At 38.6% G+C, this 26,502-nt stretch overlaps 1 protein-coding gene across 1 annotated transcript; it reads right to left on the bottom strand.

The window, feature by feature from the left end:
* Positions 1-3,540: 3,540 nt before the first annotated feature.
* LOC131332363 (LRR receptor-like serine/threonine-protein kinase FEI 1) lies at positions 3,541-24,719 on the bottom strand. The gene is made up of 14 exons (XM_058366547.1): positions 24,540-24,719; positions 21,608-21,821; positions 21,026-21,161; positions 17,552-17,623; positions 17,370-17,441; positions 15,133-15,204; positions 13,611-13,682; positions 13,458-13,529; positions 13,059-13,153; positions 11,743-11,907; positions 11,306-11,638; positions 8,750-8,995; positions 6,470-6,603; positions 3,541-4,260 (listed from the first exon to the last, which is right to left on the bottom strand). The coding sequence occupies exons 2-14, from the start codon at positions 21,687-21,689 to the stop codon at positions 4,042-4,044; spliced, it is 1,770 nt and encodes a 589-aa protein (XP_058222530.1). The 5' UTR covers positions 21,690-21,821; positions 24,540-24,719; the 3' UTR covers positions 3,541-4,041.
* Positions 24,720-26,502: the final 1,783 nt, after the last annotated feature.

Here is a 26,502-nt window from a genome sequence, read left to right as displayed (position 1 = left end):
CCTTTTTGGAAAGCGCGGCGAAACGCTTACAGTTCAGAGTTGCCACTCGGGTTTTAGTGGTGAAACACCCAAGGAACCGAACTTGAAACGTTTGCTACGTTGTTTGATTTTGAAAGGCGTAGACTGGTCCGTCGTCACCTTCGATATCTGAGGTTCGGGAGCCAGGTTACGAGAGGGGAAGGGTTTTATGGCACTCATCTCGCCCAATCCGGAGATCGGTCTCTACTCAGGCATTTTTGTAACAATATTTGCATTTTTATCTCATTAATCATTTTTAGCCAATTAGGGCGGGAGAACAGTTAAAGGGGATTAAAATTGTAACAAGTTGCATTGATGTGGCAAAATGGCATGGGTGATTTGCTTTATTGAAACAAGTAACATAGATTGAGAACAAGCATCTGTGAGCGTTTTAGACAAACTGGAACACACTGATCTGAAATGATGCACGCAAGAAGAAATCTGCATGCGCTGGCGATGCCACTGCATGCAGAGATGACCTGCGTACGTCAGTCTAATACTGGCGTGCGCTAGTAAGCCTAAACTCACAGCTTCCATTCTCAACCCTCTGGGCTCTGGAATGGACCAGTGCACACCCAGGACAAACTACGCAGATAATAGGACATAATAAATACAGTTACAGACCGTGGAAACAACTTTAAAGAAACAAAATGGACAGTACACCCCATAAACAGTGTGGAGAAGTAAATAGAGGCCAAGATTGAACTACCATGCAAAGGCCACCCAGTGGATCATGACATAACTGCCGTACGCCCGTCTTAAGAGACCGTACACTAGTTACTTCATTTGTCCAATGCTTGGCTTTGCATCATCTGGGCTCTGGAACATGACCAGAAGGATCCCAGAGGCCTTCCCAAAGCAGAAGAAACAAATAACAACTAACAGTCCTAAAATATAGAAAGCTGTAAACTGGTTATTAGGCATGCTTACAGTGATGAATAGACAAGAAATAAAGCATAAAACAAAGATTCAGACCCCAGTTCACAACTGGAGTACGCCAGTTGTGAAGGGCTCCGAACTGGAGTACGCTAGTTACTAACTGGAGTACGCCAGTTCCAGACAGATCCCTGACAGACCAAGTTAAAAAACTGTACGTAATGCCACGGATCGGCATACGCGTGCTTATGACTGGCGCACGCTAGAGGTGTCAAACGTGCGTGTCGTGCCGTGTCGTGCCATTCAACTTCTGTGCCAACCGTGCTTCGTGTCGTGCCGTGTCGTGCCGTGCCCGTTTACTTAAATTGTGTCGTGCCGTGCCATGGTATTTTCAATCGTGTCGTGCCGTGCCCATTTACTTAAATCGTGTCGTGTCGTGCCATGCTGTTTTTCAATCGTGTCGTGCCGGGCCGGGGCCATTTACTTAAATCGTGTCGTGCTGTGCCGACCCGTTTTTTAATCGTGTCTTGTCGTGCCGTTTTTCAATCATGTCGTGCCGGGCTGAGCCCGTTTACTTAAATCGTGTCGTGCCGTGCTGGCCCGTTTTTTAATCTTGTAGTGCCATTTTCAATCGTGCCGGCTGGGCCCATTTACTTAAATCGTGTCGTGCCATATTGGCCCATTTTTTAATCGTGACGTGCCCATTTTACTTGATTGCCGTTTTTAATCGTGTCGTGCCCATTTAGAGGTGTCAAATAGGCCGTGCTTCAAACCCAAGGTCCATAGGACTTGGGTTTGAATCACATGGAGGTTTTTTTTTCTTTAAAATTAGTTTTTTCCTTATTTATTTTTAGTTGTTCCAATTTAAAAGCTTATTTTTTATAAATTATGAAACTAAAATGCCTTGTTTTGTAATTAAAATTATTGTCATTTAATCACATTATATTCATGAGTCACAAGTCAAATTAATAACTTTTTTCCAGTGCCTTGTGTTGTGCCCGGCTAGAACCGTGTCATGTCGTGCCCAGCCAAAACCATGTCGTGCCATGCCCATTCAACTACCGTGTCGGGCCCGTGCTCGGCTAGAACCGTGTCGTGCCATGCCCATTCAACTACCGTGCTGTGCTGTGCCGTGCCAGGCCAACTTCCGTGCCATGCCCGTGTCGTGCCTGCCCACTTCCGTGCCCCGTGCCAGTCCGCGTGCCCACTAAAACCGTGCCGTGTCGTGCCATGCCACATTTAACCGTGTCGTGCCGTGTCGGCCCGACCTGTTTGACACCCCTAGTGCACGCCGATTATAGTCAGAAACGATTTTTTTGAAAACTTGCTAGCTTTAGGGTCAGGACTGGTATTGATTCCAGCCTTGACCCTGCTAGCCCCCTTCCTCAGGGATCAGAACAGAAAGTTTACAAAGATTGGTATACCTTTGATTTAGAGCTTGATGGAATGTTTGAGCTTTGAACTTAGAGTTTGAAGGATGGATGATGAACAAAAAGGGTATAGATAGTGTGTGGGAGAGTGTCTTTTGCTTATTCTTTCAATGAATGAAAGAATAAGGAGAAAAAACCAAGGAAGAAGAAAGAAAGAACTTGAAAGCTCCTTATGAGTGTAACCTTTTTTTTTGTGAACCCTTTACAAGGATGAAGAGAGGGGGTATATATATAGGGGAAAAGAGAGAGAGAGCGGGGGGTTAAGGCCAATCAAAGGGACCGGTGCCTTAGCCCTTAAGACTTTCTTCTCATTGGATGAGAAGAAAATGTGATGGGATGGGTGTAAGAAATGTCCCCTGGCGAAGACAGCTTTTTCGACGGATTAAAAGGTTTCCATGTGTTGTAGACCCCTAGCCATGGCTTCTGCATGCTGAAAAACACAAATTTGACCAGAGGTTTGACTGGCGTACTCCAGTTCGGACTTGGTCAACGGTCAAAGTTAACCGATGACTGACACGTGGCAGAGGACTAGCGCACGCAAGTTGAGTACCAGCGTATGCAAGTTGGTTTTTGCTAAGGCCTTTTGGTTCTGGTTTAGAGAGTTTGAAAGGGATCTGAAAGGATTTTGGAATGCCAAAGCTCAAACATAATAACATTTCAGGAATGTTCTTGATCCATTTCATCATCGGGGAATCAAATACCATAAGTAAACTAATTTGGAAAGTCCAAAATAGGGTGTCTACAGGTAGTAGTAATTATTCTGTTTTATTAATTATTTTGATACGGAAATGACTCGATCAACAAGGGACCAGAGAAATACGTTTTAGAACACACATTTCAAAATATAACACACCCATGTTCAGGGATGTTAATTTTTTTTTAATTTTTTTTTCCATCAGCGGGCCGTTAAATTTGTTGATCCTTCAAACTTTTACAGGAGGAAAAATAACAATCCAACAAACAAGAAACCGATGTTAACCACCTACTCCAGCAACCTAGAATAACTATTAACCAATAATCAAAATCAAGCTTGGGGAAAAAAATCCACTGACCTTCTCATGCTAGATTCAAAAGAAATCAGTTTGAACTCTAAGGGTTTCATGAAATCCATCCCCTTGGGAGATTAAGCTAAACATCAGCACGGTTTTGATTGGTATCCAATGCTTGTCATCGAGTGTCCCAGAAGGAAATGAAACAGCAGATTGCATCTATGTACTTCTACAAATGTGTACATATATTGACAGAAACTGTATATAACCATCTCAAATTGCATATGTTCAGACAATAAATCTCGGATCTTTTCTGCGTGTCTATTATTGTGATTGCGATAGATTAATAGAAAAATGACCATGAACAACAAAGGATCTTTTGGAAAGGGCAGTGTGAAACTATTATACAAGAATAGGGAGAAAAAAAGAAGGGGAACAGATCACTCGCGTGGAATTTCATTCAAGGCTAGGAAGAAAACCCTGGATGCACCAACCCAAACCAAGTTCCCTTGATGACCGACCAACTCTATTGACTACGAGGATATCGGGCGCAGATGAATGGAGGCATTTCTATCATTGAACTCCAGAAAAAAATTCAATACATCCAAGGGGAAAGACCGAAACTTTGCAGATTGTGGGCCCCTTTTACTGCTCAGTTCCCTGTCTCTAGGGAGAATCAGCAGCGGCAACTGACAAGAAGGATGATTCTTCATTGCCTCCTTAAGGCTTCAATCCGAGTTGGAATCATAAAAGTCACTTGGGCAAGGGGTCATGACCTCAGATTCAAGTATTTGGAATACCCTGTTCATCGTAGGCCTATCCTCTGGCGTTGAAGATACACATTGGATTGCTACCGATAGAAGAGCATCCAGGCTTTCTTCCTGAACTCCTTCACAGTTTGGATCCACAATCTCCCGTTGTCTATTTTCTGAAACAAGAAAATTCAACTGCAAGGGATAAAAGGCATATCAGCATTTTGTTTATTGATCAACAAAATAAATATATTAATTCAAAAATACGTTAGTAGGGTGCAAACAAGGGGAGAAAAATTAGTCTGCCGAAGACGGTGCAAAACTGAATCGCCCAAAAAAAAGTTCCTTGTAATCCCATGGTGCCATAGGTGGGTCCATATCGGGATCCCGACACTCGGGAATAGGTATCCCAAAAGTATCCAGAATATAAATTTTAATATCATTATTTTCGAAGTATCAAATACTTTTTGGATACTATAATACATGTATCCAAACTTTTATGAAATTAAGATTGTGGCAATTGCATATATTTTGAGTTGAAATAGTTAGGAACAAAGACTGTATTTCCAGTATCTTTTGGTTACTCTTCATAGATGAGAATAATAGTGAGATGAAAATAGCTATCTCCATTTTCATAATTTTCGAAACTGACATACTTATTGTAGTATATGTGTGTTTCATAAAATTTCATTTGAACAATTAAATAAGCAAATAAGTAACATATGTACAACAATTTCACATATACATTATACAACTTGAGTGCAAAAAGTAAAAGCACGTGGGGGAAAATAGACTACGTTTTTGTTTTGGTATAAACAGATCATAGCTGACAGCAATATAAAATATTCTCAGCATCTACTTAAAATTAAAAAGTAAGAATCTTAAATAATAAATGACTTTCTGAAAAGACCAGTATTGTGTATGAGAAAATAAAATGATTCTAACCATTCTTATGGTTATACGTAGTAGGATGCTTCTCTCTTATTGTTAAACATAGATTTATCTAACGTATCCTATCTATCAGTCCCCTTCCTACAAGGGCGACCTTATTCAGCAAAATGCGGGCCTCCACTTTCCCGATCAAATTTCGATGATCCAAGCCATTCAATATGATCAGAACGTGATTTTAAGGGTTCTCGCGAGAAATCAGCAAAAAATATGACCGGGAAGTGTTTCATCCGAGCAGTTTTTATTGAACGATTCAATAAAAAACTGCTCAAATCAAGCCCTTCCCGGTGATATTTTTTGCCGATTTCTCGCGGGGACCCTTAAAATCACGTTCTGGACACATTGAATGACTCGGATCATCAAAATTTGATCAGGAAAGAGGAAGTCCGCATTTTAACAAGTTAAGGGCACTCTTATGTGAAAGGCTGGTGACCTATCTATACCTGTATCCTATTTTTGTAGATTTTTTAATATCGTATTATTTGTATGTACTGTATTATATCCCGTTGTAGCATTCATGCATCATTGCTTTAGAGAGAGGAGAAACCCAAGACAAGCACTATCCCATATTGAGTCAATATCCTCAGACTTATCATCAAACACCATAGCATTACGTACTCACCAAACCCAAAATAGACATATCAGCAGTCATACAGAAAAAATATGTAATGCATGGAACTAAAACAGATACACAAATTCGAGATCTAGCTTTATAACTGAAGTTGGACAGTTTTCGAAGTATTTGTCCAATGATCTATTTTTGTTTTAGAGTGGCGAAATCCAAGCTCAGATTGTACTCAACCTTGATTTCAGGTAGTTACTGGAAAGGGTTTGGCATCTACTGGATGAGCAATGGAACTGTTTCATTTCTACAAGAGCTTTCCCGTATTGTCAAAGAAGAAAAAGGACTGGGGGAGGGGGGTTACAACCATAACGTAACTGCTCAAAATAAACAAAATCCAAAGTTCATAGACAACAACATATACCATATACAGCAGTATGTACTAGTAATCAATCAGAGAATAACCACTTCTGGAAGTTTTGAGGGTTAGCATGCATTTCCTCATGATGTAACACTCGCCTTGTCCAACTTGTAACCTTACTATGCTCCAAGATCGCTGCATCTACAAGTGCTCTCATATTCTATGGTATCCAGTTTAGATTAAACATCCAACGTGTACAAATTCGCAGGATACATGAATATAACCTTAACTGCTTACATGATTGTAGCTAAAGCAAATTCGAAACAGCAGCACACGGTGATGGACATTTTGTGGAGTCAAATTCTTAACAATCTTGTATAAGATCCTCCTCTTAGTAATTTTGAAATGAGATCACGTCAATTTCCCAAATTTCAGCAATGTATCAATAACAAAAAGGCTCAAATGATCCACCAAAAGATAAAGGAAGTAATAAATAAAAGTAGTGGAAACAAGTGCAGGGGGAAGAGACATACCCAGCCAACAATATTAAAACCCTTCTCAATGAATGATGCATCAGTTGGCCGCTTCCCGCAGACTACTTCGAGCATCAAAACCCCAAAACTATAAACATCAGTCTTTTCTGTTGCTCTACCACTTTGCATATATTCTGTAAATGAAGTGTATACAAAAGCAATTCAGGAAACATGATGTTGGATGCTTACACCAAAATCACAGTAGCAATGGAACCAATTCTAAAACAGCACTTCCCCTGTACGTGCCCACGCTTTTCCAGTTTGATCGACAGTAAAAGAACTGACATACCATAATTGTTACGACAGCACTTAATGTTTCGGGGGCGCCGCACGGCTATTTACGTAAAGTTCATAAATCACTATCTAAAAGTCAGACTGAATTTCAAATTTATAAAAAAAATTAAGAGGACCCACTTTACAAGATAGGGTCTGCATCAGGTTCTCTCTCTCTAGTATTCCTTTACTTCTCGAAATAAACAATAAATTCTTCCTAATTCTCTAAAAACAAAGTTAAGATAAGCGAACATTTTCTTGAGTATTCTATGCCATTACCTTAGAGATCACCTAACTAGACTCATTCTATAGATAAGTCGGCACGTATGAGAGAACTTTTTGTGACTACATACCAAACAAACACATCCCGATCTCACCAGTTAGTTGAATTTTAGTTTAACTGGAGTCCTATTGAATATAGGATATCCATTCTGCATTCAAACCATAATCTCTAATGAGGTAGGGACTTGTCATCATCTATTTTACCTGTACCCAAGAAAGAGTATGGGGTGTGGTATGTGTCTACTTCATCTAATGCCCATGTAACCGATACTGGGACGCAACAAAATACTTCAATTTATCAGTATGTTTCCTATTATCTATGTAAATAATGTTTACAAGGTGTCATAGAGTATTTGACGCATAACATAATAATATAACGCCTTATCCGAGGTAAATGTCCAAGTAAATGACGAACTCAGGTCTAATTCCCTTACCCGACGATCAAATGTCTTGCCTGCCCATGAAAAGTAGGTCCTAATCCCAAAATTTCCTGGACATGGACTTCTTTTGTAATCACGATTAGAACTTCTTTTTCCCTTGTGACGCTTTTTGGTTGAAGTCAAATAGATTTCAAAGTCAAAACTTAGTGCAGAGTCTGAGTTTATCGTCTGCACTCTCTTCTGTGTCATGTAAGTTGCAACCCTCGCCCCAAGGTGTGATGCATTGGATGTCAGGACAGAAGAAAAAGTCATCGAAATCACTGTTCTTGGGCCTTCGTCACCAGCCTCAAGAAGGACCAGAACAGCCCCTTCACATTGTTCATCAACATGAATGTCAGTCACCTAATCCACACAAAAGGGTGGATGAATCGCGCTTTGGAACGAGAATTCATAATTTAGCGCAAAAAAAGTGCCAACTTTTTATTATGCAAATTCGCTGATCTCTAACGAATTCTATCACTCTCAATATTTTTTGAAATGTGCACTACTCTTCATAGCAGAAATAGTGTTCAGGGCAATGTGGCACTGGCAGACTTGGAAAGACATGAGCTTAAATTCATGCACAGCGGTAGTTCCGAAGATAGGCTGTTATAGAAACAGAGAAGACCTTCAGGCCATGTTTTGCAACCGATGTGGGATCAGATGCAAGATAAATTAGATGCATGACAAACCACCGCCAGTGCTCTAACTATTCTCCGATGTGGAACTAGAAATAATTAATGCCTACAGCTAATACAACTAAAGGTTCTAAATCGTGCTATCAGGATACGTACCGGAATACGTGATAGTGCCATATATTGTTTTCTATCAAAAAGTATAGAGCCATTCATGGGTAAATATTGGTACTGAAGGTCCAAAATCTTCCAAATCCCATTATGTAAAGGCCTATACAACACACAATGGCTCATGTCTAGAACCTTAAGTCACACTAAGAATTTACAAAAGATGATCTCATGCTCCCTCCTGCTTTGCAAATCGGTTATTTAGGCCTGGACACTATTTCACAACCCTGGCCACCTGTTACCACTTAAAACCATACCCAAAAAAAAAAAAAGAAACCCAACTGTTTACCCCTTGCTCCGCAGACTACAAACACGTCCCCAACTTCCGTTCTGGAATGATGATATCAACATTGCAGGAGACCTCCCCTCGCACACTTCATATAAGAACTTTAGACAAAAGAAAATAAAAGAACTATTTCTGTTGCTCAAGGGCATCAAGCGCTATATTCTCCATTCAAATGTCTCAATACAAACCGAGTCCTGGCTGTAATTACATTGCATACCTGGAGCTAGATAACCAAAAGTTCCAGCTACAATAGTCGTAATGTGAGATTCCTCATCCTCCAACAACTTGGCTAGTCCAAAATCAGCAACTCGAGCCTCCAAATTGCCATCAAGCAAAATGTTGCTTGACTTTATGTCACGATGTATAATTCGCGGAGAACAGTCATGGTGCAAGTAGGCCAGCCCTTTAGCGGCTCCCATAATGATATTTAGCCGTGTATCCCAATCCAGTTGCTCAGTTCTTTCTGCACATACCATCGGAATAGAACATTGTTTCTCATATATTCATGCAGCAAACTGGAGCTGTGCAATTGTAAAGAGACAGCCAATCGTACTGAAAATTGCACATCTCAAAAACACAAACACAAAAATAAGTGTCATGATTCTGCTAGGGTGACAGTCAAATCAAACAGAAAGTGAATAACGACCTATATTTTTTGGCAAATCTTGAACTAGAATGCACCTCATGTGACAAGTGCAACTGAGTGGGGCCGTTGAGCAAAAGAGAGGGTATGAAGTGAAGTATGAAGTGAAGTCCCACTCGCCTAGGTTCAGGTATCGTATGCAATACATAAGCGCAAGGGCACCCTCACCTAGTAGCTACTTTTGCGGGTTGATTTCTACCCAAGACCAGGTAAAACCTGGTACTACCCAGTATATACGCAAGCTGCACCTCAGCCAGAATATATTTTCCATCCAGAAATTCAGTTAGCTTTGGAACAGTATTTGGAAGTATACACAAGCTTTGGTTTGTAAAATCTTTTATGCAATCCAATAAGCATGGTTTGGACCTTACTTTTGATATTACCCTGTAATTTGCACATTGGATCCATAATCAACAAAGCCATATAACTCATTGTTTAATTTTGTTTTCCTACTGCATCCTCCGAATCACACAAAACTATCTGTTTCTGTACATATCTCAGCTGTACTCAAACCTTTTTTATTTGAAAGGCGCCTGATAATGCCATGACTAATTAGTTTAGTGCCATGAACCTTTTCTGTAGTCTCCCAATTATACCCTTAACTCCCCACTCTCTCTCTCTCTGCCCCACTTCAATCTCTTCCCCCAACTCGACTTGTCTGCATATTTTCTCTCAATCCACACCCCTTCCTCTCTCTTCACATTTGCTCCTCTTTTTATTCTCACTTAAATTTGCCCCATTCGTGGACCAACCATCAAGGAGAACGCTACTACAGTTCTCAGATAGACACCCAGTCATATGACTCATACCGTCGGTTGCACACAACCAGGTCGACACCCTTTTTCTGTTGTTGATGACGTAATTGTCGTTCATCTTTGAATTAACTGATGCATCATATCCATCATGTAATTTCTATCCTGATCTAAACAAATGAAGGGGAAGATTTGCAACTTGTCAACGTCAAATGGACACACACACACACACTCACAGAGAGAGAGAGAGAGAGAGAGAGAGGGTCGTGTGTGTTTTCAGTTTCTTCAGGTCACAAAATGTATTAGTGCTTTGAGTTATTTTGCTCTGTTTGCATGTGTAATTGTGAGTTTCAAGAGAAGAATCGAAGGAGATTCAGTGGCATTGGAAGAGGGAGAGAAGGAGATGAGATGGATATATGAGATGCCGGGGTTTTTTCCCTGTTAATGGTGATGATAATTGAAAGCAAAGGGAAGAAGCAAGAGACAAAGGACATTTGGATTGCTCTGGATCTAATAACTAAAAAGTCAGGGAAGAAAAGAAGTAGGTAGCTTGACTTGCTTTGTTGTTGAAGGGTAGAGTAGTCAATCAGATTAAAACATCGTGGCACTAAAAGAACCAGTCACGGCATTATCGGTACCCTATTTGAAATACCCATTAATTATTCAATCATATTGACATTCCCATGTCGTACCAGTACCCATTTATGTTCTTCACAACAACAGATGACTTCATTTCCAAACTACCCACCTAAATGCTTGCTAAGAGTTTTTCATAATTTTGACAGACCTTAAAAATTCCACTTTCCCTGAAATCTTTTAAAGATGAGACACCAAAGGTGAAATTGATCTCTTTAAAGGGGTTTTGCAAAGACATTAGTGTTCTCAAAATTGATCGTAGCACTTGACCTCTTGCTAGAATTAGAAACAAAGTAGTAAGCCAGTAATCATCCTCCGGGAAATCGATTCATGGGTCTAAAGGATGACAATCCCAAGCGAATCTTATAATGAATCCAGATGAGCAAAAATTATCTAAGAGACAGAAATTTCAATTTTCAAGATTTTCACAGAAATAGAAAAAGCCAGGTACTTGGTGCTCAAAGCTTTATTCCAAACAATCATTGCAAAACTCTCATGGTCTGCCCTTACTGATAGAATGGGCAACTGGTAATCCTGGGACCGGCTATTTCCATGTTCCAATTACTTTATATCACAAGTGACTCACATGCCTATGACCCTTAAGTTCCATATTCCACAAAATTCTAAACAACTGAGACATTTATTTATATGCACAACAATGTGCATGCACACATAAAAGCGCATCCTCATTCCATTAAATAACAATATCACTAAGATCAAACAATGAGAAAACAAATCTTACCATGGAGAGCTTCATCTAGGCTACCATTAGATAAGAAATCATAGATTAAAAGTTTTGATGTCGAAGAATTGCAATATCCTCGCAAGTTCACTAGGTACCGGTGTTTTATGCTTCCAAGAATCTCAAGCTCCCTCTCAAAGAAACGATCAAAGCCATCGTTCATCTTTATAATTTTTTTCAAAGCGAATACGTTGCCATCCTCCATTGCAAGCCTGTATACTGTCCCAAAGCCCCCTGAACCAATTATGTGCTCCTCATTCAAAGTCTCCAATTTCTTAATGATATCCTTTGAAGAATATGGCAAGTCTCCATGAAACATTACAATTGATGCCCCTGAAGCAACAGGATATCATAAAAACAAGCACAAAGATGGAACTAAAAGCAGCTAGAGTGTTCTTTCAAATCATAATTCAAGCAGTAGTAATAAGAGAAATCACCTCCACCAGCATCCATTGCAAGACCTCTGCCATCCTTTTTACCAAGTCTCTTATAAAGAAAACAGCCCCAAAAACACATCAGTGCCACTAAAAGTAGTGCACCAACAGTAGCAGACGTACTTACAAGTAGCCGCCCCGAGTACTTCTTCTTTCCACCTTGGTTTTCTGCTCCATAAAGGAATTAATAGTATCATAAATCTGGACATTACATTAACTGGAGAGAAAAGGGGAGAGGAAACACTGCCAGTTCCCAACTGATGACCAATGTCTTCATAAATAACTAAAGTCAACGAGAACGACAAGAGAGTAAATCAAGGGGGTATTGCGGGTTTCGTGACTTTGTTAAAACAGCACGTGTATGGTGTAACTGCCCAAATAGAAGTTCTCGCATGCATTTTATATGGGTTGATGCTAACAAAAATACTTGTTCATTTAGAGTTATCTCTTCATTTCCGTATGTGCTTGCCATCAGTTTGCAAAGCACAAGTTTGTTGTCTTGATTTTCCATCTATTAGCTACAGAGAGGGCTCTGATGTGTATCAGTTGTTTGCAATAATTCAGTTATCTTAATCAAGGTGCTTAAATGTCCTAAGATAATGTTGACCACAATAAAGGATTGCACAAGTAGTTACGACCACGTGAGTGTAGTGTGATTAATTACACTAATCACCATTGTTATGAGCTTGAGTTTTATTATTGATAGAGGGTAGTTTAGTCTTTCATAGTTGTCAATCTCTCAATATACATAAGTGTCACACATGTTTAGTTGGATTAAAAATTATTTCAGACAAAATAGATCTAAAGTTTGCTGCTAGTTCAAAAACCCCCTGTTTACTAGATATGATTGTCCACCCTCTTTGTGCTTGCAGGAAGTCGGCAAATCCTATGGAGAAGGGAGGAAAATATAGAAGAAGATTAGGTGCATTGCAGGCCGAACCGCTAGTAATCGCCTACTATACTTGTGCTATTACCGGCACTACTACCCTTTGTATTGTCACTATTTCTTCCTCCAAATATTCGTGCTGAACATGTGAACATGTATTTCTGTAGTATATATACTAAGGTGGATATGTCTGAGCCTCTGAGGAACGTTCAAAACATTTCAAGGTGTGTTTGGAAGACCATCATACTAACATAGAACGCCTCTTCTATGAGTCAGTAGGACAGGAGTCACAATGCAATCATATAAAGAAAAACTTCAATTCCCTTAATCATAAAACCGAGGTTTCTATAGTCATTGATTGAACACATAAAACTTCAACATCTTATAGTGTATGGAACGTAACACAAACTATTATTAATTTATGTATGTTTACCTGAACTAGGAGTCTGGGGGTCTGTTGAAGGACCTCCGGCATCATCGCATCTCTTGTTGACTTGTTTCCCACATAAACCAAGATTTCCCAAAAAGCTGCAAATTAGTGCTTCAAATCAAAATTCCATAGGCCGACAATATCTTTCAGCTTTTTAAGCATCAAGATTGATGATGTTAAAAATCACAACCACAAAGCATAACACAAGTATCAATTCTTGAATATTAAAAAAATAAAAACAAACAAACAAATTAACAATGTCCTCAAATTATGGAGTCCATGGAATAGATATTAAACAAATCGACATGTGCCGCTGAAAAGATGTTTTCATCAACATGTAAGCTAGCATTACAAGGAACTAAAGTATAAATCAACACTTAGTACTTAACACTTAGTACTTACGAGCTCTCTGTGAAGTTCTCAAGCACACCATCGGATGGGATAGGCCCACGCAGAAAATTGTTTGACACATTCCTACATACATTAAATATTGTGGCCATCAATGTTGAGCCAAAAAACTCACATCATCAACATGAAGTTCGATGTCAAACTCACAGATTTATTAGCTTGTACAATTTCCCAAGGGATTCTGGAATTGAACCACTGAGAGAGTTGCTAGAGATATCCCTGCGAAATCAGACATGAAAGTACATTAGTTGTTAGGTCCATGTTGGCATGCAACGTCAAATCATGTGATGCTTTCTAACTGGATAATGATTATTATTAGTATTTCTATAGTTGTTTGTATTTTTATTACATGTGCAGGACACTTGGCTTAACCCTATGCACTTGAAAGTTATAAAGACACGTGGTGTGCTCCTACACATTTGGAAGTTAAAGAGAATGTTTGGAAGCAAAAGATTTGAAGAAGATGAAAAGTAGTTAATGGAAGTTATTTCCTACACTTTTTTGCTTACTAAAAATAGCATCTTTAGGCTTCATTGTAAAGTCTCTCCAACAAATCAAAGAACTAATCGTTCTCTGTCTTTAAATTTTTGTCCTTCCTAACCCAACTTTTGGGTTAGGAGTTTATTTTCCAAGTCATTTACTTTTCATGTCATTTACATTTATTACCCTTTAAATTTCTGTCTTTCAATTACCAGTTTTAGGAGTAGGAGTAATTTAGAATCTTATGTATCAATTTCGTTCTTGAAGATTGGTGTTTGCCTTGAATCACCGATTTTCTTTTATGTGTCGATACACCATTGCCAATTGGTTTTGAGTTGGATGTTTTAACATGGTATCAGAACTAAGTTTTTGGAGGCTTTTTCCCTTTATTTGTGCCGTAGTTGCACCTTATTTAATTGTAATCCATATGTATTGCATCCTTTGTTAACCTCTCCATGTGCGAGTCGGGAGTTGAACGTGCAAGGGAATGTTGGAATTTGTCTCACATTGGTTATTTATAACCTTCAAAACTAGTATATGAGCCTGGGAGGCCTCTCCACTCATTGCCAATTGGTTTTAAGTTGGATGCTTTAACATGGTATCAGAGCTAGGTTTTCGGAGGCTTTTCCCCTTTGTTTGTGCTATAGTTGCACTTTGTTTGGTTGGGATCCGTGTGTTATCCCACATCTATTAACATCTATTAATTATCTCCTCCAAAACTAGTATATGAGCCTTGACTGCCTCTCCACTCATTGCCAATTGGCTTTGAGTTGGATGCTTTAACATATACCTGTCTATGATATGAAGTAAGTGACAATCAGAATCCATAATGCACTTAAGGGACATAAAAATCATGACAAGCGATAGAATCATCAGCCCAAAATTACACTTTCATGTCATTCATTGTAAATTTGTAACAGCGTAGAGAGTCTTTGCTATATCATAGCTCCACAAGATATTAAACACCGACATACATAAACATTCCTCCGAGCCATATAGATTTTGCAATATATTTAGATTTAAATTGGAAAAGAGAGGACCTGAGATTATGCAAAACCTCCTACCGCTGGGATAAAAACAGGAAAAGAAAAGAATATGCACAACCTTACCTGTTGAATATTTGTCAAACAATTACAAAAATCATTAACATGGAAAATAGTAACACTAGTAACTAAAAGAAAACACTTACAGATTTTCAAGCACCGAAAGGTTGCCAAGCGCACTAGGAATTGGTCCACTCAAGTAGTTACCCTGCATAGATCTGTGAACTAAGATGGGTTAGAATGTTGATTCAAAAAGGGAACCTCAGAAAGGTCATCGAGAATTAAAGGAAAACTTGATAAGATAATTTTTTTTGGTTCATCTACCTACCCTTGTCAATACTGTTCACTTACAAGAAAAGATTTACTCAAAGACAGTTTTTTTTAAAGCAACTTGAGGACAGATCAAATCATATACCACCTTGGTTCAGCCAAAACACCTCAAACCATGAGGCGCAACCTATCAGTTTCCATAATCATGTGGTTACATTGACTCCTACCGTGTCGTTCAGCGACCGTTAATAGCTAAGGGTATTGGATTTCAGATTCTATACATGAAGTTGGGCAGTCACAAAAAAACTCTAAAAGTTTCAGTGACTCCATTTCCTCGCAGATGAATAAGCCAGTATGGCGCAAAGGTTCTGGTAACTTCAACGCCCCTGGTAAGTTCAACCGAGGCAACAAAAAATCCATAACCCTTGTATTCTTGATCAAGATATCTTGAAAGCATGATCCACGAGTTGAAGTTAAATTTTTAATCAAATCTATTACGTGTGGGAAAAGATATTCTACAAGTAATTATGGGAACTCGAGGGTCTGGGTTTAAAATCTTAACTCTCACTACTTCACAGATTCCCAATGTGCAAGTGCCACTGTCAAAACATTGGCACAGAACCAAACCCCAGCAAACTGGAAGTAGCTTAATTTTTGCTTCATCTTGCATAACAAAACAATTAGCACATTTTCACAGTAAACTCCGTTTCACTTCTCTTTGGAGCATTACTGGGCTTTCATCTCCACATTCTTCCTCTATTATATTTCTCATACAATGCATGTTTCACATCAAATTTCAGAGATACCTAGGTCACTCCATTTCACTTCACTTTGGAGCATTACTGGGCTTTCATCTCCACATTCTTCCTCTATTATATATCTCATACGATGCATGTTTCACATCAAATTTCAGAGCTACCTAGGTCAGATTCACACTCCAAACCGACTTTCAGTTGGTTTTGGGTTGGATGCCTAAAAACGTGTAACATGGTAACATCGTCTTGTTCACCTCTCAGGCCAAAGTCTTAGCCCTGGATTCTATTTCTATCCTCATATTAATCTCATTAACACCTGCATGTGCAACCAGACGCATATGCGGCGTACATTAGCTTGGGTCACGTAGTCTAGATTCATCCACCTACTGCAATTGGTTTTCGGTTCAAAAATGGTGACATTTGAACACCAAACAAGCACCATATTCATTATAATCTCAAGCTATTAGAGATGGTTTACTTTGGAAACTTATATAATCACTAATACCTTCTCCAACATCTACAACAAGATGCTTTCCAATACACCAAAACACTCATGCTCAATACACATGCACGTAGTGAAAATTTGTGTAGTACATCAGAATTCAGATTCAGCATATGTCAGAAGCTCAAAACTTAAAATTGTTTGGGATAAATACAATACTTCAAACTTTCACAAAGAAGAACCTGGAGAAAAGTCAATGTATATTCCAAATTCAGCTATTTGCTATTTGAGTTACATTATATCATTATTAATTCTGAGATGATGTGAAAACTTCCGTTGCTCTTTTTCTCCTCTCGTCCGTTCATATTCATAAGACTTATTCATATACAAAACTTGACGCCCGCGTTTTTTCAAGTTTTTCCTCTTCCCTTCCAATTAAAATGACTAAACAATTAATACGTGTAATTACTAAAGATAACTTCACAGAAATTTTACAAATCTTACTCGTTTAGCAGCTTTAGCTAATGCCAAGTTGAAGTAGCTAAAATGAGTAGCTTTCCAGCATAATTGACAGTATTCTTCAGTCAATGAAAAGTTGGGTCTTGACGATTCTCAATTGTGTAATCACCTTAAGCTGCTTGGTAAGCTGCTATTTTTCTTCTCTATGTACAAGCTATGTGATGACACTATAAAGGTTCAACCAAGAGTGCTTCCTTGTGTTTAGTAGTGATATAAACTCTCTCTCTCTCTCTCTCTCTCTCTCTCTCTCTCTCTCTCTCTCTCTCTCTCTCTCTCTCTCTCTCTCCATGCAAATCATGAAGTTCGTATCTAATCAAATTGCCAAAATATTTTCTTCAACTGTGTGCAGTAGTGATGAAAGCAATCATATGTTCCTCGTTAGAGATCAAGTACTTACAATGCGCGTAACTCCGTACAATTTCCCAATTCTGGAGGAATTGTCCCGAAGAAGTTGTTATTATGGAGAGCCCTACAATATGCCACATATAAAGCACAGCATCAGTAACAGCAGCATACTTTCTTTCAAAGGGATGTGCATCAACTAACTTCAAAAACAAAAATCTCCACACAACTACATACAGGAACTGCAAATGCTCTAGCCTCCCAATATCTGGTGATATCGGTCCAATGAGTTTGTGAAACGGAAGGCTCCTGCATGATTAAATATAGATAACTCGTTCAGCATCACAATTGTTTTTCAATCATTATTTGCAGAAGTTCGACAGTCATACAACAAATTAAGGACAAAAAATGTTACTAAAACCGAGCTACAGGATCTTGAATGGCCTAAGGATCTCAAGGGATACCCAAAAGAAGGAGCAAAATGTAAAGGTTTCTAAAATGAATCATAGAATGAACTTTAGGGCCTTAAAAAGTGTTTCAGCCTTAGTGTACGACCTCTGGAATGGATTTCTTTCAATCCACTTTTCGTTGAACAAACATCGTAATTTTTTTAAGGTTGGCTACCACCATCTTTCCGTACTTTGCATATGTTTTTCAGCAATACAAAAGGGGTCTTGATACAATTTATAATGTGGTAGCCGTGAGCATTTCACTAAAACAACTTGTTTTTAGACCTATTGGGGGTAAAATAGTAATATCTTTAAATGTATAAGTTATGTTGGATCCAAACCACTAGGTTTCGAAAGTAGACTCAACCAGCTTTCCAACGGTTCAAACCATGCCTAAACAGGAGCTCAAGAGTGGCCGGGGCAAACAAGTGAAGTTTGTCCTGCTGTGCAATCTTGAAGTAGCGCCTGCTCTGCAAGAAACAAAGTGGCGGCTAAGACTTCAAAGTTGCAGCCACAACTTCTACTTTTGCAGATTTTGTGGCCGTTCATTCATTCGCATGGCCACGCCTTTCAAAGTGGATTTCCTTTTGTGAGCCTTCCATGTGTTGTAGTTCATTCGGAAAACCTCAAGATCGATCCTTTTATCACTTAAACGGCTTTTTGTTTTTCGAACAAATATAAGCTTAATCATTGTTCGGAAAATTACTTTTGAGTAATTGTTTTCATGAAATCCAAACGCCTATAAATGGGGCCCTACCTTTGCAATATTTTTCACTCAACAATCAGCAACAATGAAACTCGGGGGTGTTATCATGGTTTGTTGTGGTCTGAGTTTAGGCAAGAGAGGGATGCTTCTTTAACTCTATCATGGGTTATTACAAGGAAAGTACCTTTGAATTGTTGGAATTCCCTAATTAATCCAGTAACAGAATTGGGAAAATATGGCCGCCTTGAAACATATAAATGGGGATAAAAGGCCCCAGGGTATAACTCATCTTTCAACTCAAGAACTGAGAAATGGTGGGAGCATACTCCACTCAACGTATGAAATATTTCGTTGGGAGTGGTATAATGCTATGTCTATTGTGTCAAAGTCAAATGATCCTTCTACCATTACGGACTGATAGGCCTATTGCCTGTTGCAATGTCCCCTAAAAGTGTATCACCAATATTCTACTCACTAGGGTCCAGAGTATACACCCTAATTTGATAGGGCCAAATCAATCTGCATATATCAAAGGGAGATCTATCATGGACAATATTTTGTTAATGACTGGATTGGTCAAAGGATATCACAAGGGGGAAGGGAAGGCTGAACTAGATGTGCTTTGATGTTAAATCTAAAAAAAGCGTATGATTCAGTTGACTTGGCTTTTCTTTTTGACATCATGAAAGTGATAGATTTTTCAGAATTATACATCCAGTGGGTCAAGCAGTGCGTCACTTGACTCACTTCCCCTAGATACTCAAGTGGAAGTGACAAGGGGACCCATCTACCCATATCTCTTCTTATTAGGGATGGAAGGCTTTTCTGTTGTGCTTAAAGTAAAGATAATAGGGATAACTTTGTCATCACAAGTGTGCAGAAACCAATCTGCCCCATTTGGTTTTTGCAGATGATCTTATGTGGTGCTGACTATGGTTCCTTCAGCATAATAAAAGAAGCTTTGGAACAACTCTATAGTTTTTCAGGGTTGCAACCTAACCTTGCAAAGAGTGCTGCGTCTTCTCTTTTCTCTTCAGTTAAAGAAGAGGACAACCTGATCCTGGATATCCATGAAGCCTTCTTACCTGTCAAGTCCTTGGCTGTCCCCCTAATATCTATCAGGTTCAAATATGATGATTGGTCCTCTCTACAATACATTCTTGGTCTAACAAAAAGCACTCTGATCAAATCAGTCTTGTTTAGCATTCAAGTCTATTGGATTTCTGTCTTCATCCTTGGTCATAACTCATAAGATGTTACAAGAAATTGAAAGGATTATGGGGGCCTTCTTATGAAATGGACCTGAGTTGAAGTCAGGTGGGGCTGTAAACAGTTGGGTAAATGTCTGCACACATAAGAAAGAGAGCTTCCATGCTCAGAGACCTGAAGCTGTAGAGTTATAAGGCTGATACTGTTTGGGTGAACTGCACACATATGTTTGTGATAAAACACCGTAGCTTCTGGTTTGTCTACTCCTCAAGACACTCAATAGACCCAGTTGGAAGTCATATAGATTATGTATGATAAGGCTTACCAGTGATACAACTTGGAAAAGTTCAATTTACTAGGAAAGCAACTGGAACAGATCTTGGATGAAAACCCCCTAGAGATCCACGTGTCAAAAGAGTAGACTTATGGTTCAGACTCATTGGTCTCCATATTCTTTAGAACCGAAGAATTTCCTTTCTCCCAGGACTTGTGTAGACGAACAACCAGCATCTCTAGTTAAATCACAAGGTGAGCTGTTAAGGCTACAACAATGTTCTAAAACAAGGAATTAATCAGCGATTAATTGTCGGTGCGGCCTATCCGATTAGGTCCGACTAATGATTAATCGCCGATTATTAATTAATATGCACCGATTAATCCAATTAATCGCTCGAAGGCGGCCGACTGCTCGACTAGCGCCTCGCGACTTTTATAACTTTGCTACAAATCACGGCCAAGAGACCATTTAAAACCCGTCAAAGAGAAGCAGTGTGTAATCCACTGTCATTGATGCTAAACAACAGATGTTCACTAACAAGTGTTCATTAATTGGATTTGCGAGAGGATTCAGGGGGGATTTCAGGTTAAGTCAAACAAGTGAAATCCTAGAAATTCATTCTCGATACGATTTACACACAAAACACACAAACACACACACACACACACACAACATACATATATATATATATATATGTATATATATATATATGTATGTGTGTGTGTGTGTGTGTATATATATATATATATATGTATATATATATAAAAGGACACCATTGCTTGCTTTGCAAAACTATACATTTGCAAAGAATTGAGGACACTCCTATAAGAGTTAATAAATCTCATAGTCATCAAATGAAAAAGAAAAGACCCTAATTATTGTCACTTCTTCCTCAAAAACATAATAGTATACGTTCGGTGACAAGGTAATGGCAACCCCAAAATCATAATGTGCTATATAACTGAAAAGTAAATCAACTTTTTATTTTGAAGGTGATAAATGCATATACAATAGCATGCAATCAAATATTCTCATCCAAAAGGTCTAAAACATTGTGGCTTCAAACTCACAAAGATATAACTCTCTGTGTTTTTGGATCGCATTGTACTCCTTTCCATCCACAGGGATCAGGATCCTCAGGTCTCCACTGAAGTAGAACACCATCAGAACTGAGAATGGCTGTTCTAAAGCTTATGAGAGCGTCACCTACAAATCAAGATAAAGGTTTTCAAATACCACCACAGTAATACCACAGAGAGAGATGAATTCGTATCTGAAGCCACATGGCATGGAGTAATGAAGTTGGACCGAGAAAACTTATTTAGCCTAACCCAGTCCAATGCTTGCAACCACCACTCACTGAGATTCAGAGTGATTCTAACATAATACTCCGTACAAATATAACGAATCAAGCTCTGAAATATGACATCGACTTTGTAGGTCTGAAGTTTTGATCGTGGCACATACAAGTGCCAGCAGCAAAGTTAGCAAACTTAGGAATCATCTCCAGCATAAATATGTGGGTACGAAAGCAAAATATTCAGGACTGACTTCCCCACTAACTACCACCAACAATGCAGGAGAATAAAGTGAGGATAAAAGGAAAGAAAAACACACACACAAAAACAGACACACATAGTATATCACTGTACCATCAAGACTGAGAGCTCTAGTATTGTCCATAACAACTGAAAGCACAAGCACACAAAGAATCAAAGGCCTTTGACAATTCATTGGAAAGCTTCCAATCGTGGCACTGGTCAATTACGAAGCCACTAAAAATCATCTAGCTTCTCCCTTGAACATAAGTTATCCAGTGGATGATGCCATCCAGCAGCCGAAGAACAAACAAAAACGGACAAATTCCTGGAAGATAAAAAAGAATTAAACTCAAATCACAGTGATTCCAGCAATAGTGGAACAAAACAATTAGAATAGCAAGGGGTTTCTTCAAGGCCCACCTGCTCCATCATTACGTTACCCGTATTATAAACACATTCTAGCAACACTTTATACAAAGGATTTGTAACAAAGAAATATACGAGTTGATCCTTTTCAGCAAAACTTGACCTAGCACTCGTTACACACCCCAAGTTTCTCATGAATCGTGATAGAAATACCATATTACCCACCATTTATCAGAAGATCCAATAGTTCTTTTTGTATCAGCAACCAAGAGTTTCTATAAAAACAGCAAAAAAAATACAGGACGTGAAGAAGGAAAACAAGTCTACCACCATGTGTCTGGATGAACCTACTAGTGATTAAACACTTAATTTATCAGTGTAAACTTGACACAACATGAAACTAGAACAATAACTCGTGCCAAAAGCACATCTTAACAAATAAGTCAGTTGCTACTTGATTTCAAGCAGTCCAAAATTGATAGCCACGTAATGACAAATCTAAAAAGAACAACGAACTTTACAAGGAAGCAACATACAAAATGTTAACTCATCTATTTTGAGATAGGTTCTGTCTTCGCTGGGTCACAAGTGTTAAAGCATCCAACTCAAAACCAATTGGCAATCAGTGGAGAGGCTGCCCAGGCTCATATACTTGTTTTGAAGGTTATAATAAACCAATGTGGGACAAGCTCAAACACTCTCCCGCACGTGGAGAGGTAAACAAAAGGATCCCTAACATTGGGATCATAATGAAACAAGGTGCACTTATGGCATAGACAAATGGGCAATCAATCAACAAAGTCTTGTCCAAAAGCCTCCTAAAGCCTAGCTCTGATACCACAACTCAAAACCAATTGACAATGAGTGAAGAGACCATCAAGGCTCATATACTAGTTTTGGAGGTTATAGTTAACCAATGTGGGACAAGCTCTAACAATAAGGATAAAACTGCAATATGCTACCTATAACACAAAAGGCATTTGGATTTTAGGGGCGGAAAACAACAGATGGGCTATCTGATGCTCCAACAATTCCAAACTACTTAAGAAAATATCTCCAGTTGAAGTTAATAAGAAGCCAACCTAATTCAAGAGCAGCACAAAAATGGCCCAAAGAGGTTTTCATCAAACAGAAATGCACCTTTTAGTAAACTAAATAATATCCTTCCACCAAACTATTTAACTAGCATAGTGACTCAAGTAGTAGCTATTTCCGGTCTCAAGAGTAGTTAATGCAAGGATGTGCAACTTTATAGTTCCCTACACAGTGTATAAGGGGAGGCATATACAAAGATGTGTAAACATGTAGACTAGAGAAATCCAAACCACTGTAACTTGGGAAACTCAAGTAAAGACTATCTCACTTTCAGTTAACAAGAATGGAGAGGATGGTCAGGCTTGCCAAAAGAACAGAAACCTTATCCAAGTTTTGCCTTCTTGAATTCCATTTTCCGTCCTATGTTCGGTTAAATACTCACATAACAGAGAACAAAAGATATTAAGGGGAAGAAAATGCTACAAACTGTATCTCCAATCTTCAATTTGTTAAGATTGTGATATTCATGACTTGTGACACACTGATGCCGTGCGTGACAACTGCAGGGGACAGCACATGATTAAAGACATTAAAAGATACTGGGTTTCTACTCCAAATGTGGTGTATAATGATTCCATAAGGCAGTGTTATTCATGGCATATGGTAAAGTGTTATTCCTATTGCCTAAAAACTAGAGCTCTGACAAACCAGAAAGCTTCTTTGTTAATATGACTAAAATTTACAACTGGGGCCTTGGGTCTCTAAAGGGGTCCATGACCTATCCCTGGGCAGTTCCTGCACTTCTAAACCCAACCAAGAACCTCACGCAACAATGAGGAACTTTTCAAGTGATTTTGACTGAAGAATGCCTGTTTAGGCTTCAATTTCCCATTTTCCACTTCACCCTCACAAAATGACAGCCATAATCACCAATCGCAGATTTGCCGATCATTTCACTGAACAAAAAAAAAATACAAGTACCCAATTGTGTGAACTAGCTCCAATCAAAACCTCAGAACCAGCTTCCGCACACCTTGATAGTGAGTCACTGGGACCAATCCCATCATCCAAAGCCCCGTATGAACTGACCCCACACGACCCTTATTCCAAGTCAATTGGTAACCAAATCCAGTCTTTCAGCTTCCCTCAAAGATTTGATCACAAAATACAGGAATATTCAAAACGACCAAAATCTAGACGCGAGCACATACACTAGCAAGCTCAATAACACATACTGCAGAAGCAGACCAACAACGAGGTCAGGCTTTTGAAATGAAATTGCCTCTCGTTCAAAAAAAACAAGAAGAAGAAGAAGCAGCAGCAGCACTTCCCTCAACTCAATTACAATTGAACATCCAACTCACTGCCCCAATACCCTCCAAAGGTTTAAAACAATTGTAGGCCCAAATCGATGCACGCATGTACACATTGTTACACGGATTTAATCATAATTTTTTCAGGAACAACAGAATGCAGCATTTCAAAATGAATCAGTGACAAAATCAAAACTAGAAAATTACGAAAATCCATCGGACTCCGTGGTTATTTGTTCAATCTTCAGCTAAATTTTGATTAGTAATTTAGTTAAAGAAAGAAGAGGAAAGAAACTGGTGAGAATCAGGGAAGGAATAGTATTACAAACCTTGATCCAATTCTGTGGTTACAGCTCAGAGTGAATGGAGTGAAGTTGAGCTGTAAAGTGATAACTATAAACACGCCTAAAAAAATGTTTGTGGGTTAGATTTGCTAGTAGCTTGGAGAGAGAGAGAGAGAGAGATGTGTGTGATGAGTGAGAGACGGAGGAGAGATGAGAGAGAGAGGAATAGATGCTCGAATTAAAGGGGCAACGCACCAGCCAATGAGAGAGGAGTGGGTTCGCACGTGCCAACCGCGACCTTACGCACGGGGGAACACTGCGACCGACGCTTCACAGAGAGAGAGAGAGAGAGAGAGGAGGGGGGGGGGGGGGGGGGGGGGGAGGAGCGAGAGAGTTCACTCTAGCGGAGTACAATATGTATATGTTGTTTTTTTTTAGAGAGGGCAAGATGGTAATTTCACCTATCAAACTCACCTAGGCAATTGCTGATTAGGGAGTTGGGTTTGTGTGTGTGTGTTTAAAGGATTCACTCTACCTCTCCCTAATATGTATATGTGGTTATTAACCCGAAAACAAAGAGTTCACACTTTCCAAATCCGACACACCATTGATGTATCCGAAGTCCAAAACTTGCACCTCCCCTCAGGCTCTAAGCTTCTTGATATTCCTAAATTCTTATTTTGTATTTATTTGAATCTTTTTCGCATTTGTTAATTTTATATTAAAATTTTTTGGATTATTGATTTTTCTCAATGAGAGTATGCCTATTTATACTAGATAGGTAAAGAGTTCTAGCATGTTCTAATCTTATCCAAATAAATCTTTGGGAAAATTCAAAATGACACCTGAACTTTGCACCAAATGTCACAAAGACATCTGAACTTAAGTTTATTTCAATTAGACACTTGTACTAACAAAATCCCCAAATTTAGACACATGAACTTAAGTTTATTTCAATTAAACACCTGTACTAATAAAATCCCCAAATTTAGACCTCCGCCGTTATATTTCGTCCCAAAAATTGCTGACACGGCATCTCCAACCTGTTTAAGTTGCCCAATTGCACTGTTTTCAACAGGGGACGATGAAGTTTGCCTATGGGTTTCGATTGGATGCATCGTTCCTTGTTAGAAACATGTGCAATGGGGCAACTTAAACGGGTTGGAGATGCCATGTCAGCAATTTTTGGGACGAAATATAACGGCGGGGGTCTAAATTTGAGGATTTTGTTAGTACATGTGTTTAATTGAAATAAACGTAAGTTCAGGTGTCTAAATTTGGGGATTTTGTTAGTACAAGTGTTTAATTGAAATAAACTTAAATTCAGGTGTCTCTGTGACATTTGGTGCAAAGTTCAGGTGCCATTTTGAAAAATTTCCTAAATCTTTCAATATCTAGTAATATCTAATAAAATCTAAATAAATCTTTTATTATCTAGGAATATCCAATAATATCTAGACTAAATCTAAAAAAAATCCAACTATATCTATTGAGTATCTTATCCAATTCTTTCCGGATTATTCCTTACGCGTTGCGAGAGTACGTACCGCGTTATTATTAACAGGGTTGGAGCGATATAAAAATTGATAGATCTATATACTGAAAATACTCTAATTTTTTATAAATCTTGAGTCACGACTTAGTATACTCTCTAAATTCTAACGATAAGTGTCTTGTTAAATGTTAGCTCCTTATTACTATTATTATTTTCTTCTAATTCTTTCTAACATTATCTAATAATATCAAGAGAAAATCTTATCCATTCATATATTAATATTCCTAGTATATACCTTTGATACTTAGGATATTCCTAGAATTATACTCATTTGATACTTAGAATATTCTTAAATTATCTAGAATGCTCTTTCATAAAATCTAGGGATATTGTAGAGCAATAACATTAAGATAGTTTACTCTAAAATAGAGTACTGACTCATTTTTTGTTTATAAGAGTTGGGGTGTTACATCCTCTCCACCTTAAAAAGTTTGGTTCCCAAAACTTGGTAAA

This window comes from Rhododendron vialii, chromosome 7a, assembly GCF_030253575.1.
Source record: "Rhododendron vialii isolate Sample 1 chromosome 7a, ASM3025357v1".
Lineage (NCBI taxonomy): Eukaryota > Viridiplantae > Streptophyta > Magnoliopsida > Ericales > Ericaceae > Rhododendron > Rhododendron vialii.
The sequence above is the reverse complement of the archived record's forward strand: the minus strand, read 5'-3'. Positions and strand labels throughout refer to the sequence as shown.